The sequence below is a fragment of the Strix uralensis genome, chromosome 24 (genome assembly GCF_047716275.1).
Source record: "Strix uralensis isolate ZFMK-TIS-50842 chromosome 24, bStrUra1, whole genome shotgun sequence".
Lineage (NCBI taxonomy): Eukaryota > Metazoa > Chordata > Aves > Strigiformes > Strigidae > Strix > Strix uralensis.
Genome location: NC_133995.1, coordinates 5,336,099 through 5,352,804, shown reverse-complemented (window position 1 = coordinate 5,352,804; position 16,706 = coordinate 5,336,099). Strand labels below are relative to the sequence as shown.

Below are 16,706 nucleotides of genomic sequence, written 5' to 3'. Positions count from 1 at the left end.
GCCCTTGGCCCCTGTGTCCTGACAATGCCCCGGGACTGCAGGGTGAGAGGACAATGTGCTGGGGAGCAAGAGACGTGGGGGCAGGACTCCTGCATCCCCCAGCTCCTCCCCTGGGTGACCCCAGCTGCTCTCCCACCTTCAATCCCTGCCAAAGGGCACCAAGGTTGTGGGGAGCCCCGTGACAGCCACAGATTCATCTGCCTTTATCCCACCCCAACCAACCCCACGTCTCCTCCACTGGCCTCAAAGTCCGTGCCCACCCTCCCCTGGGAGCGCTCGCGGGAGATGAGGGCTCTGCACAGTCCTCGCCCGCACCGGGGCACACTGGTGATGGTCCCTTAGCTGGGGGCTCATCCCTCCCCCCCGAGGTTAGGGGGTGATGGGGGGGTCCCGTGGTCCGTTGCCAGCAGCTCCTGAGACGGATGAGCCTCCCAGCACCCCGGCCAAGGTCCTTATTGCTGGAAGAGGGTTTCTGTGGCTGGGAGGCAGAGGGAGGCGGTGAAGGTCCCCTGGCCCTCCCCGGGGCTCAGCCTGTCCCACCGGCACCGCTCAGACGGGGTGGACGAACTGGTAGACGAGGCGCTGAGAGATGTCGGGTTTCCGGATGATTCCTTTCTTGTAATACTGCCGGATGGAGCGGCTCAGCTTGTCGTAGTTCATGGCCGGGCGGTTCTTCCGGATGCCCCACAGACGGGCCACTTGCGCTGAGTCCTCGATCTTGAAGATGCCTGGGAGGGGAACGGGGCATGGGGGGTTGGTTACCACCTTGTCTGCTGCCCCAGCACCCACCCCGGGGCTGCCAGAGCACACACCCACCTTTCTCCTTGTTGAGCCAGCGGATGAAGCGACCGTAGTTGTGGGGTTTCAGCAGCAGCTCTTTGAGGAACTGCCAGAGGTGGATGGGTTGGCCGGTGCAGGATGAGTCCACCTCGCTGTCCGCCCAGCTGGCATCACCTCCTGCCATAGGAAGGGATGGGAATGGGTGAGATGGGGGTGGGGAGAGGCCTCTCTGCTTTGCACCACCCCGAGGACCCACACGAGTCCTAATCTGGGAAATCCCAGCCTGTGGGTCTCTGGAGGCTCAGCCCAGGAGCTGGGTCTGGAAGCACCACTTTCTCTTCCCCATCTTGGGGCAGGGAAAACAGCTTGGTCCTGCCCTTGCGCAGCCCCGCAGGGATGCACAGGGTGTGGGATGGGGCTGGCGAGGGTCTTGCAGCCATTTCCCCTTCACTGCATCTTACAGACAGCCCAGGGGCTGCTCTAGGGCATAGGGAGTGCAACCACACGGATGCTGCTGCAGCAGCGGCTGCAATGCACCAGCTAATTGTAATTAAGCAGGGAGTGACCTCTCAAATACCCGCATCTGTCTGAGGCAGAAGCGAGGCCAGTGAAGCTGAGCCCATGCAGAACTCACCACAGTATCTCACATCTCCCGGGGTGGCTTTTTCCTTCATCCAGGCAGCTGGAAGGGAGGAGAGGGTGGTCAGAGGGGCATCTCCCGCTGCACAGCATCACCCACCCTCCCCAGCTCCCTCCCGGTCCCCAGCACTTACCAGACTTCCAGATGTCAAGGTGGGCGTGCAGGATGTCGCCACAGGCGGGCGAGCGCTGGCAGAACTGCTCCTCGGACATGGCACACAGGTCCTTCCCCGACAGCTCCTGGAAGGACTTCCCAATCTGCGGCAGCCGGTACTGGTGCTCTGTCCACAAGATCCACTTCTGCACATTGCCAGGGCTCCAGTCCGTGGGGTCTGGAGGCAGAGGGTGAGTGTGGCCAGCGACAGCCAAGGCAAAGCCCGGGGAAACTCAGCTCACCCCATGGCAGCCCCAGGAAACCATCCCCTTCTCCCCTGCTACAGCATCACCCACCAGGATGGGACCATCCCGCTCTCAGCCTGCCATGGTACCCCGGGGACAGGACCACCCCCTCGCCACCTCCTTCACTTTGCGATGCCTCATCCAGGCGTTTGGAGCCCCGCTGGCTCCCTGCACCATCCCAGGTGACACCAAATGCTTCAAGGGAGTGGGTGGCAGAGCCTACGTAAACCTAAGAACACCCCAAGACTGCTTGTGTCACAGCAGCGATGCCCCGAGAATACCCCAGCGATGCCCCGTGGCAGCAACACCCCAGGGAACTCAGTCCCGGGCTGTCCTGCTCCCCTTGCACCCAACTCCATGGCCAGCTCAGGCAACATCCACTGGCTCCAGGCTGTCCCCAACCCCACACGCTCATCCGGCTGTTCCTAATGTCCCAGGGAAAATGGGGTAGAGAAAAAGATAATAAAAGTCCCGCTGTCTGCTCCTTGCTACCGCACACCCTCCCCAAGGTGTGTGCAAGGCTGAAAAGCACCTCGATAATGATGCGCTGGGAGGGGAAGGGACCCCCGGCTCAGGGGAGGGGATGGGCTCAGCATGGTGTCGCTGTGTCCCTTCACCTCTGTGGCACCAGCTGGGTGACACCGACATCCCACACCCAGCACAGGGCTCTGCGTAAAGCTTTGCTAACCCCTGCCTCAGCTTAACTCCGAGCCAGCGGAGAGTTACACCAGCCAGAGGGGTATTTTTCTGGCATCCCCAGGTGCTGGCAAACAGCCGTGCCCAGGAGCGATGCCTGGGGGAGCCAGGCAGCAGCCGCGCTCCCCCAAACCCCAGTACCTGGTTGCAACCCCCGAGCTGCAGCACGGCTTTAGCCCCCGCACCGGCACATCCCCTCGCTTGCTGCACCCCATGGCGGGGCCAACCCTGCCTGCAGCCCCCCAGGGAGGGCTGGGGCAGGGGGGGGCACCCACCTGCAGCGATGTTGAGGAGCTTGCAGGCCGTCTCGATGTCCTTCAGCACTTCGCCCACCACCATGCTCTGTACCTGCTCCAGCGAGTGCTCCTCCAGGTGCAGGCTGGCCTGCAGGTCCCCCTCGGCCCCCAGCCCCAAGCCCTGGCTGTCGATGATGGGACATTGCTCCGGCTCCTTCTGTGCCTCCCCTCGCCCCCCCTGGGCATCGCTTTGGGACGGTTCCCCCATGCTCTTGGTGGCCCAGGCGATGTCCTCCGAGTAGAGCATGTCGAAGTAGTGCAGGCAGAAAGCAGGCAGGGGTTGCTCAGGGGTGGCAGGGGGGCTGGGGCTATCTGGGCAGCCCCAGCTCCAGGTATCGGGGTCCTGGGGGGGGGGCAGCAGGGCAGCGTCTGGCCGGGCGAGGCGGCTGGGGGGTAGAGCGGTCAGCCCAGGGCTGGCACTGCCCATCCCTCTGCTCAGCGCCGGCTCCAAACCTGCCGGGAGAGGAGGAGAGGAGGAGAGGCTCGTCCCGGCACCGATTCCTGCCTTCCCACCCAGCGGCCAGGCACAAAGGGAGGAATTAAGCCTGTTAGAGGGGAAAAAACCTCCAAAGAGACCCACGGCGCCCCGCAAGCCCTCGGATGATGCAGGCTCGGGGTCAGCCATGGGTCTGGGGGGGCTGTCCTGATTTTAGGAGGACCAGCTGCAGCAGCCATCAGGAAGAAGGAGCCCAGGGGGCAAGCAGGTCCCAACCACCGCGGCTTTTGAGGGTCTTCCCATGAGTGGCACCCCAGGTTGGCAGCAGTTCAGTCCCAGCAGGTGCTGAATGTCCTTGCAGGAGGCAGTGGGGCACGCTGGGGGATGCCCGTGGGCATCGAAGGATGCCTAAACCACGCAGGCACATTTCTGTTCATGGAAAACATCATCTGCTGCTTTCAACCGAGGATGCCCCAGCACAACAGCACCCAAACCCGGCTCCCCCAGGCCGGGGACCAGGCCCAGCACTGCAGCACACGGTTCTGGGCCACTCTGCCAACCCCCCGGACAAGAACTTTGCTTTTACTCTCTTGCAAGAAAAACTACCCAAAATCAGCTTGTCCCCATCTGTCTCCGGTATGCAGGGAGTCTTGGAGGCCGTGGAGAAGAGGATGAGCCTGCTGAATTTCCATGGCAACACCAGGGAACGGCTCCATCCATGGAGAAACCTCCCCAAGAGCCATCCTGAGGCTTTGGGATGAGAAAGCCCCTGCCAGGGGAGAGGCTGGCGACGGGCACAGCCAGGGCACTGCCGAGCTCCTTGCCTGCCTCCAGCATTGCTTTTTACAGGAAGAAAAAAAAAAAAATCCAGCCCAAATTGATGATTTAAAAGCAGATAAAGTAGCAGCTTTTGCAAAGGGATCCTGCAATAAAAAAGGAGTATGCAAAGCCTGAACCAACCCCAAACCCTGCTAAGGAAACCAGGCAGCTCCCTAAGGGGAATGGGGGACAGTGCCCAGGGAAAGGGGGTGCTCTGTTTGCTCTAAGTCCCAGCTGGGGGGAAAAAAAGGGTTTAAAAGATAAAGAGGAAAAGACAACATCGGGTTCCTCCAGGCAGAACGCATCCCTCGAGTGCGGGAGCCAAGCAGCCAGCTTAGGAGGGACACGAGTGACTGTCCCCGCAGCTCTGATGTGCCAAACGCTGCTCAGCTCCACGCTGCTGGGCCCGGCTCTGCTCCCCGCGGCGTGGCAGGTCATCAAATGTCATTAATATCCAAGCGCCGCAGCCCCGTTAACCACAGCGGTACCGATGGGGAGCACTTCCCATGTCCCACCCCCAGGGATGAGTTAATGCAGTCGCTGAGGATTTTAATGCCCCCAGAAATATGGTTTTTGAAGCTCTGCGTCACCTGCTCCATGAGGAAGCTCTGCCCAGCTTTTCACTGTTGGAAAAGCCCAAAAAGCATGGAAAAATGCATAGAGGAACCATGGCCACGTAAACAGCACCCACAGCCTGACCCCATGGGGACCCAGGGTGGGGTTGTGGGTTCGGGAGCTGGAACCCACGTCCCTGAGGGGTTTTGGTGGCACCACAGTGAGGAGGAGGAGGGAGAAGGGGTGCCCGTGCCACTGAGCTGCCCCCACCACCCAAACAGTTTCCCTGAGAGATGGCACCAGCTTCCAAACCTCTCCTTGATTTGCTCTGGATTAAAAGAAGAGCTTTAGGAGATCAGCCTTAAATCCAGCCTCACGCTGCTCCCAGCACAAAAGGGAAGCGGTAACAGCTTGTGCAGCTCCAGCCCACTGCACAGTGCTGGCCGCGGGGGCTTTCTGAGGAGGGGATGAGGGTCTCGTCCCCAAGGCCTCCAGGATGTTCTTGGGGTTGTGGTGCAACCTCCACTCATCCCACCTCCACCGGGCTTCGCTTCCGCAGCTGTAAGCCAGACACACGGAGGAGCAGGGCGGTGGAGCCGTCCCTGGGCACGCGGCGGGATGGACGGCCCCCTCCTCATCCTCATCCCGTCCCCCTCCTCCCGCCTAGGACCAGAGGACCCTATCCCTTGGGCAAGTGGCCCCAAAAGCCTGAGCAATCACCCGCCAAACGGTGCTGTAGTCTCAGGGCGGGGGCCTTTGTTTGACTTTCTCCTGCTCTGGCACACAGGTGGCCGGGCTGGGTGGGGACCTGTTTGCTCTAAGAAGCCGCTTTGGGCGGCCGTTTCCCTCTCCTCTCCCTTTTTGCATTTCCCTAGAAAAGGAGAGCTGGAGGGCCAGCCCAAGGTGCACTGAGATGTTCACTGACCCGCATGGCACCCCAAAAACCTTCACGTTCCCCGCCCGAGATAAATGAGGCTGGACTGGTAATTGCATCAGCCCTGGCTTGGGCACGCTGCCGGTGGTGAGCCCAGCCCCGGTCCCACGGGCTTCGCACCAGAGCTCAAAGCCACACCATCGCAGCCTCCTGCTCATCCCAGCACTCCGGGTGAGAGGGGAAGCGATCAGGGAATTCGCTCTTGCAAGAACTTAAACAGTCGCCACCAAGTTGTAAAAGCCCACCAGGCCCCCGCGGTTTTGCCTCTGTGGGCGTACAGGGGCCAAGATGTGGTGTTGGGGGCTCAGCAACCCATGGGGAGGCTCCAGGTGAGAGCGATGCCATCCCTGGGCTGCCATCGAGTCCCCTGAGTGTTTCTCCATGCCCGCAACAAAGCTCCCCACTGGGGCACAGCTGGGAGATACCTGCCATCCCTGAGCTCCCAAACGATGAGTGACTCTGCATCACTCCCCGGTGTTACCCACGGACACAGAGGGGACAGCTGGGACAGGCACGAGGTGTCCCTGCTCCCAGCTCTTGCTGGCACTGAGGGGATGCTGCTGCACAGGGCTGAGCTGCCGGCACAGGACTCGTTCCCCACGGCAGCACGGAGCAGGGCGAGGAGGAAAAGGGCACCGTGACAGCCCGACCCTGGATGGCTCCAACAGCCGCTGAGAAAATGAACCCACACGTTCCCTTTGAGCAAAAAACCCAGGGTGGCAGAGCTGGGACAGGGCTCCCTGTGCTCCTCGAGGCATGGGGCCAGCAGCAAGCCCAGGGTTTTGGGTGATGCTGGGTCACAGCTCAGCTCCACAGGGTTGCAGGGACTCAGTCCCATCCGGAGCCTGGGGAAGCAGCGGAGGCCGCAGCGGGCAGGGGTGAGGATGGGGACAAGGACCTCCCGTAACACCCCCAGCTCCCCTGGCAAACACAACCCACCATCGCTCAGGGTAGCAATGCGGGCACCGGTGATGGTGGAGAGCTGAGATCAGCCCTTGGGAGCAAGAAAAGATAAATAAGAAATCCACCCAGCCACCACCCTCAAACAATGGGTCCGTTAATTAAAATTAAATCTGCGGTTAAACAGGTTGTGCCGGAGCACAGCTCGGGAAGCCCCGTGGGACCGGCGGAGGTTGGCTCGCTGCGGGAGGAGGTGCTGCCCGCGGCGCCCAGGATGTCTCCCAAATCTCTGGGTGCTTCTGAAAGCCCTTCCCGGGCAGCCAGTCCCAGGGCTTGCCAGGGCAGTGGGCCAGCTCCAGGCTCCGGGGTCACCTCCAGCACCCAGGCTGAGGATGGGGATGGGGACAGGGACGTGCTGTGCTCTCCTGGGGGGGAACCAGAGATGTGCGGAATCCAGAGCTGTCTCAGAGTGCCCCGAGCAGCCCCACGGGCCGTGGGCTTTGGCTTTAACTGATCCTTCCATCTTCACCTGCCCCACGTGCCTCAGCACAGCAAGCTGGGGCTCCAGGGGTGTAGAGGATGGGGACCCCACGGACCCAGAAGTCCTCTCTTTGCTCAAAAGCCCCGTTTGGGGCCATGATCTGGGTGGGTTTTCCCTGTTTTCTGGTCTGACTCTTGCCCAGCCACCTCCCTGGGCTCAGCTCTCCACCTTGGAGGGGCCAGTCCACGTCGCGATGCCCAGAGAGGCGACTGAGCCTGTTGGCTCTGCCAGAGGGCTGCTGGCCATGAGGAGACACGAGCCATTTTATGGGGGCCCAGATTAGGCAGGAAAAGAGACCTGGAGTCCCTGCATGAGCCAGGGCTGCAGCAGACACTCGGGTGGCTCAGAGACTGCTGACAATTTGGGGTCCTGCCAGAACATCCCACCCACCCTGCCCGCCTCCCTGTGCCTCACCACACACCCCTTTCATCTCTGGGTGGAGGGAGGAGGAATTGACCAAAATCTTCCCACAGCTGGGGCAGGGACTTGCGACGGCACTTGGGGGGCTGGGGATGTGACAATCCGGGGGGTCTGGCCCTAGTACCTGCGTGGTGACAGGGTTGGGGCCAGGGCAAGCCCAGGGCTCACGTTGGATGTACGCCCAAGGGGGATGCAGCCCATCCCAGGGGTCCTGGACCCCCAGCTCCCCCCCAGCCTTCTCCAACACCACCGAGGTCCCCCCAGCTCCTCCTGCTGTTACCTGCATGGTTGCTGGCACGGGGACCAAGAGTCCCCACGGGTCCACACGCCCCGGGTCAGGCTGCCCTCTCCACCAGCGCAGGGAGGCAAACAGCAGCAAGGAGGGGGGACGGGCACAACCTGCCAGTGGCCTGAGCAAAGCCCCGGTGCTCGGTGTCCCCCAGGTGAGCAGCAGAGCTTGGTGTTCTCCATGCAGGGCCAGGGAGTCCCTATTTATAGCAGCACCTTCCTCCCCCGTGAGCTCCCTGCCCATGAGAAAGCCCGTATTGTGGGGGATTTGGCAGCCGAGCGGCGTTTGTGTTTCACTAACCGAGCAGAACCGTAAAAATCAAACCTAGTGCCAACGTGCCTTTAGCACTGACAAAAAAAAAAAACAGCAGAAAAGCAGAGCAGCACTGAGATGGTGCAGGTCTGGTAAAGGTGTTCAAAGTTCTTTATAGAGACACCTCAATGGCTGCCCAGGACCTGGGATGCTCTATAAAGGGTCCTGGCTGCTTATCAGTCACAGAGTGCCCCAAAACACACTGTCCCCTGCCTCCCACGGGGCACAGGGGCCTGTGGGACCCTCAGCGTCCCTGCTGGAACTGGGTGGGTTTGGGAGGAGCTGGGCCCAGGACTCCTGGCTCCCACCCCACCCTCCTTGCGAAGACCCAAAGTTGGCAAATCCCATTTTATTTTGGGTGACACCATCCTGAGAAGTGCCAGGAACCACCCACCGGGGAACAACCTGTCCCTGTTTAGCCTTAAGGGCACCTGAGGGTGACAAGGAGCCGTGGGACAGGATGTTCATTCGGGATGGCACCGTGTTCGCTCCGAATCGGTGCCAACAGGCTGTAGGAGCACCAGGAGGGAGGGAAGGTGGGTGCTGGTGGGTGCTGGTGGAGCCCTGGGCAGCCGGGAGGTCACAGCAGCAGCGTGGGGCTTACCTCGAGGGTGCGCGGGCGGCTCAGAAGCCACATGGGTCCCAGCGTAGGGTGGGAAGAGCCGTCCCTGTGATGCTCGGCATGGTGGCCAGGGTGGGCATGGCCCGAAGCGGGGTGCCCCGGCACCGGCTGGGAGGGTGGCCAGCAGCTCCCTGCCCGGCTCAACGCCGGCCCCGCGGCAGTAGGGTGGCCGGGCTGAGCCACATCGGCTCTCAGCAGGCACCAGTGGGGTGGGGATGGGGACGGGGATGGGGACGGGGCACCCCGAGTGGCTCCGAGGGCGGCGGGGGGATGAAGCCAGCCGGCGGCCGTGCGGAGGTATGCTAGAGGGAAGCCGGCAGCTGAGTGCAAGTGGCTCAGCGAATGCCTCCTGTGCCCATTATATCTAATTCCTTCCTTATTTACCTGAACAAACAAGCTGGGTGCTTACCTCAGCTAGAGGTGTTTGAATAGCCCAAGCCGGGGTTAACCCTTGAGGGGTGAGTCAAGGCACCGGGCTCAGACCCAGACAGGCCCTGGTTGGGGAGTGGGGCAAATCCGGGCACCGTTAACCCCTTCCCACCCTCACCTGGGACACCCACCCAAGAGATGGGGATGCCACAGGGGTGAGACCGAAGGCTCCTCCTGGGGCCAGACCCTGCAGCACAGAGACCTGTTGGATGCACAAGAGTCCCTGGCCGGACCCTGCAGCACAAAGTTGCTCCCCCAGCAACATTTTGGGCCATTTTGGGGCCAGGAGCATCCCTGGCCAGGAGCATCCCCGCAGAGCATCCCCTACGCAGGTGCTGCAGCCACGAGGGGCTTGTGCTGGAGGCTGAGAGCGAGGATGCTCAGAGCCATCAGGGACAAAAGGAGCCCCTCACACCAACCAAACCACCCCTCACACCAGGGACGTGGCACCTTCACCTCCCCGGGGGGCCGCGTTGCTGCTGCCCGCAGGCAGGACAGGGCGCCGGGGGCACAGCCGGGACGTGCAGCGCTCCGGGCCTGGGTTGTCTCCACCGGCATAAGCAGGAAAAAGCTGTTTTGACCGAGACAGACACCAAGTTGGTATTTATTATCTTTTTTTAACACGTGAAGAACGCAGGGCAGCTCAGGCAGTTCTCACGTAGCGCCGCCGAAACAAAACTCCCCCTTGCCCTAAAAACCCCCACGTCAGACTAAACCCCGACCACAAACACCCACAGTGCAACCCAGGTCGGTCTCACGTCACCACGTCCCGGCAGCCGCGTGCCCGTCACGCCTGGGCTTTGCATCCCCAGCCCATGGAAAGTGCCACGGCAGAACCAGCACCCCCCGGCCGCCCTGACCCCGGGGCCGGTGCCCGGCGGTGGCGCAGCACAGCTGATAAGGCGTCCATCCAAATTATTTGCCGGGAGAAAAATAAAACCCCGTAGGAAGGCGACCCCTGTGTTACGGCTTCCCCGGCCCGCCCGGCGCGTTGGCAAAGGGCTTCGCCACGCTATCGCCAGCGCCAGGAGTTTCTGCCTCCCTTTTAAAATGCCTCAATGTTATCTTATCGGTGGGGAAAATGTTCCCCCAGGATTAGGGCTCCTGCCGTCCAAGGAGAGCTTTTCTCCCCTGTTTTGGTAAACACAGCCGGGCCCGGAACATGTGGTGGCGGGTCGGGGGGAGATGTGGGCTGGGGGGGACACAGGGGTGAGTGGCTGCGCTGGGGAAGCCACCAGCCCCTGTCTGGGCTTTGCTGTGGGGTGGGCACATGGGATGGGGATGTGGCACAGTCAGGAGGGGGGTCCTGGTCACCCAGTGTCCCCCCCAGTGCTGTGGGCTCATGGCAGCCACGGCACAGCCCCCCACAGCCCCCCGCACTGCCCCGAGTATCTCCCCTCTGCTTTGGGCACGGCCCTGTGTGCAAGATCAGCAGCAGCAGGCCTGATCCTGCACCCCTCAGAGCCCGTTGCAAAGCTCCAGAGCGCTGCAGTGCATCGGGCTGCCAGGGCACGGCCCCCCCAGCTCGCTCTTGCCTGGTTTTGACCCATGATGCTGGCTCCCAGCCAGAGCCACTGCGGGAAGCTGGGAGCCCTGGGCACCATGCTGGGGCTCAGGGGCTTGTGAGCAGCACCCAAACCTGCTCCTGTGTCCCACCCCAGCATCCCCACGCAGGACCCAGCGGCAGGAGCATCCCAGCACAGCCCCAGAGCCGAGGCTGGAGCCCTCCAAGCACGAATACCCTCATCATAGCATAGAAATGCAGGCGTCTCGACTGGGGAAAATTAAGATACAGAATAAAACCGTCTATAAACTCTACACCCACATGTGCTGGGAAATCACTGCAGCCATCCCACACCTTCCTGCGGCCGCTCCACGCTGCTGCCCCACGGCCGGGCTACCAGCTCAGGGGAAAGTTTGCCAAGCGGGTTACAGTTGGATTCTCACCTCCTCGCTGTGACATCTCCTGCAGGTCTCCCTCATTTATTAGGTTTAATTACCACTTGTTACCAGAGCAAACATCAAAACAGTGCACCCGAAGGAGCCAGGAACCAAGCGGAGGACAGCGCGACTGGGGACACCACGCGAGAGCAGGATGTCACCAGGCAGAGGAGACGTGCTGGCAGTGCCCAGTGCCGGGTCCCTGCGCTGGAGCATCCCGGACCCGGGTCATCCCGGTCTGTCTGGAAACCTGTTGCCTGACTCATATCTAGGTCTGAAAAAGCTTTCCCTGCTCCTCTTATCGGTAGCACTGGAGATTTTGATAAGGAAAAGAGATTAAAGGGAAAAACATTTGCTCTGCTGTGCTCCGGGAGAGCTGGCCAGCTGGGCAGCATGACGTGGAGCTGCAAAATCAGGCAGAAGCCCCCAAAATGAGCTCTCTGTTTTCCTCCCCAGAGCAGGTTTGGTGGCTGCAGCTGCCCGACGTCACTGGCCATGCCGTGCTGCCTTTCGCAATCAGAGGTTCGGCACAGCTCTGCTTGCATATGCAAACCAGGAAAAGGAGACGTTGCAACACCTGAAGAACAACAAAAGAGGGGAAATAAAGTCTGGCTTTTCTGCCCCATGTGCGCAGATTTCAATGCTTTTTCCTTGTCCTCCCTGTCAACCCATCAGTTCCAATTCCGGTGCCTTTTGCCATGGCTGAAACTTCAACGCTTGGGAACGTGGCTGAAAGGGAGGGATGGAGAAACGACTCATGAATCAGCCTAGAAGAATCTCTCTGCCCACCTGCCTGCAGCTAATCTCTGGCTCCATCACAAGAATAATAGATAAGCAGCTGTATAATATATAATAAAACTATTGAAAGCTCTTGATGTCATTGAAAAAACCACAGAGGCCATCGAGCCTGATTTGTCCCCAAGCTGAGGGTGTTTCCTGGTCTCCCGCAGCAGCGAGGTTTCCTCTGCTTTGGCTCCCACTCAGCATCTGGGGACAGCAGCAGCCCCCGTGCAAAGCAAACCCACAAGCTTGGGTCCCTCCGAGAGGCCTCATCCTGCATCCTGTGCCCGCACCTCTGGGCTGTACAAAGGCGATGCTCAGGGAGAAGCTGAGTCCCCTCTCCCAGGCTGCAGGACGGGCTCTCTCAGGCTTTTCTGCGAAGCAAGGAGACTGGGAATGGTTGAAACGTTTTTAACGCATCCCCCAGCTCAGTCCTGCTCCGCAGGTGCGAACCCGCGGGAGCCACATCTGCAGCACTCAGCACCTCAGCCCATGCCAACCCCAGATCTAGAGGATATTTTTGTCCCAAGACTCGGGCCACAGCTCCAGCCGTGACCAGGAGAGATGCTCCCCAGCTGCCACCGGACCGAGCAGCCTTTGGGCTTCCACCTCCCCAGCACCATCACCCTGGTACTTGCAGGGGCTCTGGGTGCAGGGGGATGCTCCCAATGCTGGGTCAAGACCAAGGCAGAAACCAGACTTCAAATTAACCAGTAACCACAGGGAAAGCACCAGGACTTAGGGAATCCCTGCTGAGGGCGAGGGACAGCCCGGGATCCCGGGGCCAAAGCCACTGCGCAGGAGGAAGGTTCCAGCGTGAAGTGGCAGCTGCTCACTCCCCTCCTGCTGCCCGTAATCTTAATTGCTCTTCACTGACTGTTTGCTAACAGCAATTTGCTTCCTCCCGGCCAGCACTGAGAGGGTTTATCACCCTCACTCATGTGTTATTTCAAGCTAACACAGGTATGGAAGGACAGAGCCTGGAGTGCTCCCTGCGATCCTAGAAAGAGTCTCGATGGCAGGAGCGGAGCAGGAAGGAGCAGGCAGAGGGCCCGGGAGCCAGCGGGTCTCAGACACGCTGCCTGCAAGCTCCTCTTTCCCCAAAGAGGGCAACGGGCTTGGCAGAAGGTGGGAATACCAGTCACGTTTTCCATCCCATCTCCCATCTGCTTTGCGGTCCTGACTCATGCCCACCCTCAGAGAGGTGCCCTTGCTTCTGCACACTCACCCCTCCAACTGCGGGTCCTGCTCTCCAGGAGGATGCTCGGGGCAGGCTGCTTTTTGCAGACGAGCTCTGGAGGTGCTCTGGCGAGAGCTCCCAGTGCAGAGCAGCATCCTCTGGTGACGGTTCCCATGGCCAGAGTGTCTGCATAGCGTCCCCATGCCACCAAACCGGGGTGAACAGCAGGAGGCACGATGCTGGAGGGATCCCCCCAAACCCTGCTGCGACCTCCCCGCCACCACGGGGAGAGGGACGGAGGTGCCAGCTCTGGCCCCCACCATGACCGGGTGCTGCAAAGTGGGGCTGAGCACACCCTCCCGAGCTGGGGACCGGCCGAGGCTTCTCCTACCCTTGGGGGGGACCTGGAAGGGGAAGAAGGATGTTCCAGCAGAGCTGCAACCCCAAAGTTAACCAAAGGGCCAGAGAGTTCAAGAGAAATAACTCAGAGGTGTACATGGAGAAGCTGGCATGCTTTTTATTTGTGCAATGACCCTGTGCAGATCTACCAGGGAGCACCTTCAGAGTTCCTGAACCACTAAAATCGCCCCAGAGCAGAGACTGACTGAATCCCCTTAAATTCCTCCTCACCCCAGTCAAATATACCCATTTCCTGAGCAGCCCCGGTGCTGAGCACGGCCGCTCCTCTTTATTACCTCTGTGGGCCGCCTCTGCTGGGCTTCCCCATCTCCCAGATGCTGCCATAAATGTTATTTACGGAGGACGTGTGTGTGCTTGAGGCAAACAGCCGCCGTTATTGCTGCTGGCACCCTCCTGCCGGGCCCACCCTGATAAAAAAGTCGGGGCTCCCAGCCATGGTCAGGGCTCCGGCACTTGGTCCCCACTGCCTGAGGCAGCTCCCGGCCTTCCCGTGCTGCAGCAGGGAGACTTGAGAAAAAAAAAAAACAACAAAGAGAGCAGCAGCAGGAGAGTTAATGGCACCACAACGCAAACAGTGTCACCTGCACTGTGGGGCAGCTCTTGAGGGTGCAAATTTGGGGTGTTGGAGAACCCAGCCCCATCCAGGGGTGCAGGGGTGGGCGTCTGCTCTGCGCTGGTGGCATGGGAGGTCCCGAAGCCATCCCTTGGCTGAGCACGGAGGTGTCGGTGCTGGCCTGGCCCCGTGCAAAGGCTCCTTCGCCCCCCACAGTGGCAGGAGGTGCTGAGGTTTGGCTCCAGGGTGGCACAGCCCTGCTCCCTCAGCCTGGCCGTGGCTGGGAGGGCGGTTGGGGAAGGACAAGCCATTGATAGATGAAGACACCGGGGTGATGCTAACACCACCCTGACCTCCCAACCCTAAGCCCAGCCCCTGGACCACCAGCTCCTCACCCAAACACACCATCCTGCCTGCTCCTAGCACCCTCCCCACCCCGCTGCCTTCCCCCCTGCCCACATCACTGGTTCCCCACTCCCCCTCGGGCACCCCACAGGGTCAGTTCTCCCCCCCAGGCTGAGCACTGCCAGGGCAAACCCCGGGTGACGCAGGCGGGGAGGTCACAGGGCGCCTGGTTGTGCTGGGAGCAGCGGGATCCACTGGCATGTTTGCTGTTCCCTGCTCAAAGCCCTGCTCTGTTCTTCCTCCGGTCACATTAAACTGCTTTTGTCTCTCGGGATTAAAAGCCTGGAAATGGCTGTGGGTCGCCTGGCCGTGCCAGGAAGAGAGGGCTGAGGGTGCACCCAGCTCGGTGGCAGGGTGAACCCTGGCAGAGGGAGGATGAGGAAAGGTCACAGCCCCCCCCCTGCACCATCACCAGCGATTTTGGGTGCAGAATCAGGGAAACCCAAGTGCAGGGATGGCTGCATGCATCTCTCCATGCATCGGCCCACGGCTGCTACATCAGCACGCAACCGCCAAATCCCATCCAGGATGAGGGAATTTCCCAAAATAACCCACACAAGCACCGTAACCCCATTTTCTTACTGTCACCCATTCATCCCGCAGACAGGGCCGGGCGATGGGGCGGCAGGGCCAGCACCCCCTCCCCATGCCGTGGGCTCGGGGCCGTTTCGTGGTGGCGGTTCCCAGGCACACACGGGCAGCCAGGTGAGACGGGCAGGGCCCCGTGCCAGCAGACGGGATGTTGTCTTTTCACACAGCACCGGTGCGGGGCCGAGGAGCAGCGAAACCCTCGGCGGCTTTGTTTCCCACACTGGTTGCCATTAAGAAATGCAAATTCATTCTTCTGCTTGCTGCTGCTGTTGTTTCTCCCTGCATGCAAAACGATCCTCGGGCATAACGGCCCCACGGAGCGACAGCCCTGGAGAGCGTGGGAGCTGCTGGGGCAGGGAAACGGCTCCCGGGTGGGAGCAGGTGGCACGAGCAGCTCCAATAGTCTCAAAGCCAAGGAGGGCCAGGGCAGCATGCAATTCCCTGGAGAGCAGGAGAGGCTCCTGGCCACATTTTCCTCTTTGGTTCTGGGTGATTCATCCCAGGAGAGCCTGCAGGTTTTGTCCCAGGGGGGAAATTCCTAAAAATACCCCTAAAACCCACTCTCAGCCCTGTCTCAGCTCAAAGTATGAGCTGGTGGGGCTGGATGGAGAGGGGGAGGCAGGGGGGCAGCAGGGACCAGAGTCACCCCCCTCCTGTCACTCTTGGGCTCAGAAAGCCCCAACCCCGCTGAGCCAGGCTTGCAGCTCCTGGGGGAGCAGAGGGAGGACAACTCCTCCGTGCCCCCCAGGCGCAGAGGGCAGGAACCCCACAAGGGATGACGCTGCTCCACGTCCCGCAGCATCACGTGGAGCTGTGGGTCTGGGGTGAAGGCACCGCGCTCCTGGTCCCCCGCCGGGGACAGGGGAAAAACCCACGGGGCTGGAGGAAGGCTGGGGATGAAGACGGTGCCGAGCTGCAGCAGAGCCATGACTCAGCAGTGAGTCACCCTGCTCCGAAGGAAACGTGTTGTTCCCGGTGAGCATCGCCCAGTTTAGGCACCCTTGTCCCCCGGGCTCAGCAGGGAACCAGGACTTGGGGCTCGGGTAGGAGAAAAGGGGTGCAGGAGGGGTGCAGGACCCCAAACGAAGTTCTGTGCTTGGGGACTGGGAGTCACAGCAGCTCCCCAGGCGCTGGGTTGGCCTCGAAGCTTGGAGGAGTTTGCTTTTCCCTGGCAAACGTGAGCTCCTGGGGGCAGTTTATGGGCATCCTCGGCCTTGCCAGCCCAACACTGCGAGGAGCCCTGGTTGCCAAAGCCTGGCTTGGGGAGAACAGATCCTGGGAGACGGGCAGGGCAGACACAGAGCTCTCGGCAGACCTGGGCCACCGGCACACGCCAAAGCCCCCTCGGAGACAGGCAGCATTCCTTGACAGCATCCCTGGTTTCACAGGACGGGGTATTAAAGCAGAAAGTGATTAACGCTCTGCAAGGGAGCAGAGAGCCGGGGCCAGGCTCCAGCCCCGGCGCGAGACGTGACCCGAAATGGCTCTTGCTTTCCCCAAGCCCGACTCTCCCCATCCCGGCGCTGGCTCGGGGCACTGGCAGAGCGAGGACATCGCTTCTCTCCTCAGTGGTGGATTCTGAGGGCAGCAAAATGTTTGTTCTGTCAACACGTGCCTAATCCCCAACCAAAAGCCGATGAAAAAAGCCATGGCGGGGGAAGGATGGGAATAAGCTGCCCTTTGAAACAAAGCCCCGGTGGTGACAGCCACAGCCCCGAAGGGAGGGATGGCATCTCTGGGGTGTGCGGGGCTGGTGCAGCTGGGGAGAG

At 61.1% G+C, this 16,706-nt stretch overlaps 1 protein-coding gene across 1 annotated transcript; it reads right to left on the bottom strand.

Annotated features, from left to right (window-relative positions):
* Window positions 1-258: 258 nt before the first annotated feature.
* SPDEF (SAM pointed domain containing ETS transcription factor) lies at window positions 259-3,237 on the bottom strand. Its single transcript, XM_074893695.1, has 5 exons — window positions 2,790-3,237; window positions 1,554-1,751; window positions 1,415-1,462; window positions 817-957; window positions 259-728 (listed from the first exon to the last, which is right to left on the bottom strand). Exons 1-5 carry the CDS (start codon window positions 3,235-3,237, stop codon window positions 550-552), a joined length of 1,014 nt encoding a protein of 337 aa, XP_074749796.1. The 3' UTR covers window positions 259-549.
* Window positions 3,238-16,706: the final 13,469 nt, after the last annotated feature.